This window comes from Papaver somniferum, chromosome 3 (genome assembly GCF_003573695.1).
Source record: "Papaver somniferum cultivar HN1 chromosome 3, ASM357369v1, whole genome shotgun sequence".
NCBI classification, from domain to species: domain Eukaryota; kingdom Viridiplantae; phylum Streptophyta; class Magnoliopsida; order Ranunculales; family Papaveraceae; genus Papaver; species Papaver somniferum.
In genome coordinates, this window is record NC_039360.1 from 140,421,984 (window position 1) to 140,423,346 (window position 1,363).

At 38.9% G+C, this 1,363-nt stretch overlaps 1 protein-coding gene across 1 annotated transcript; it reads right to left on the minus strand.

The window, feature by feature from the left end:
- Nucleotides 1-478: 478 nt before the first annotated feature.
- LOC113360041 (glutamic acid-rich protein-like) lies at nt 479-1,024 on the minus strand. Its single transcript, XM_026603593.1, has one exon. It carries the CDS (start codon nt 1,022-1,024, stop codon nt 479-481), a length of 546 nt encoding a protein of 181 aa, XP_026459378.1.
- Nucleotides 1,025-1,363: the final 339 nt, after the last annotated feature.

A 1,363-nucleotide genomic window follows, 5' to 3' on the forward strand; every position in this document is an offset into this window, starting at 1 on the left:
AACTCAGGAATGAAAGAAATATTTGCGTAAGTGTTAAATCCTAAATCTTGGAGAGATATACTAGACACGGCGGGTACTTATCTTCTGTAGATAGTCAATTCAATTGCGAGTTTTACTGAAACCCTAAGTTCCAAACAGGATCAGTACTGGAGATGCGGAGGAAAATAATGCACCGGGGACTGACCAAAGCTGGACATGGTCAGAAAGCCACACGGCTCTGTGTGTTACATGTCTTTTGCGACGTGTCTAGATGTTTTCACATATGGAAACCGTAAAGCAAGTAAAAGAATATCACAATGGGTTCGGCGTATGAGGATTGGCTCATTTTATTTGATTCAATCAAGAAGAACCAACATTAATAAAAGTATGTGTCATTCAAAAGGAAAATCTTAATACAAGTTGTTCACATAATCAAATAAGATATCTACTACGAAGGCTAAGAAAACATTCAAATGTTTAAAAAGGATCAGGAGTAAAGCTACTCGTCAGATTCATCCGAGTTGTCAGATTCATCTTCATCGTCCTTCTCGGAATCCTCCTCTTCGTCGGAATCACTATCAAGGCTATTAATGAAGTCTGGATGGGTATAAGGATCGTCCGAGTCCGAGTCTTCTTCTGCTTCAAGTTCAGATTCAACTTGTTTCGCAATCTTTTGGAGCTCCCTGGTACGCCGGTCTGGCTTGATCTTGCGCTCCGGTAATGACCGCACGGATTCCTCTTCAGAAACATCAACATCAGAGTCAGAGGGTACACCATCGACGAATCGGCGTCTCTCCTCAGCCGCTAGTATTCTGTGCCGGATTCGATCCTTTCTACGCTTACGATCCTCTGCTTCATCAGTCTCGAATTTTCGCTTCATAAGCTGAGTATAAATGCCTCTCCGGTCATTCAGCGGTTTGCTAGGATTTTTCCCCTCATCATGATTTGTATTAGCTTTCGATTTGGCTGCAGAAGCTTTGGAATCCTCGTCAGAAAAGCTGGAGGAATATCTATAATCATAATTGTTGTTGCTGGAAGTCACCATTTTTTGGGACCATGAGCGTAAAATTATAGACATGCTAATAATAAATCCACTATAAAAATGGTGATTCTTAACTCTTACCTCTTTACAATTCCACTAACAGTAGTGATTGTGTTGCAAGAGTTAGCACTCCGAAATTAGTTAGTTCCTTGAAACCTGCAATAACGAACGAAGCTTCATTAATTTTCGAAACTGATTTTCATAAAATCATGGACATAATTTTGATAGCATAAATAAATTGTCTAATTTTGACGGTTGTTCAAAATCTGGGTTTTGATTTTACAAAACAATAATTAACGTGAATTACTCACGAAAATTCTCAAATTTTATCTAATGTGAAAA

Bases quoted from the DNA above. Each gene is read 5' to 3' on its own strand.
- LOC113360041 (XM_026603593.1), bottom strand. From the start codon at position 1,024: ATGGTGACTTCCAGCAACAACAATTATGATTATAGATATTCCTCCAGC.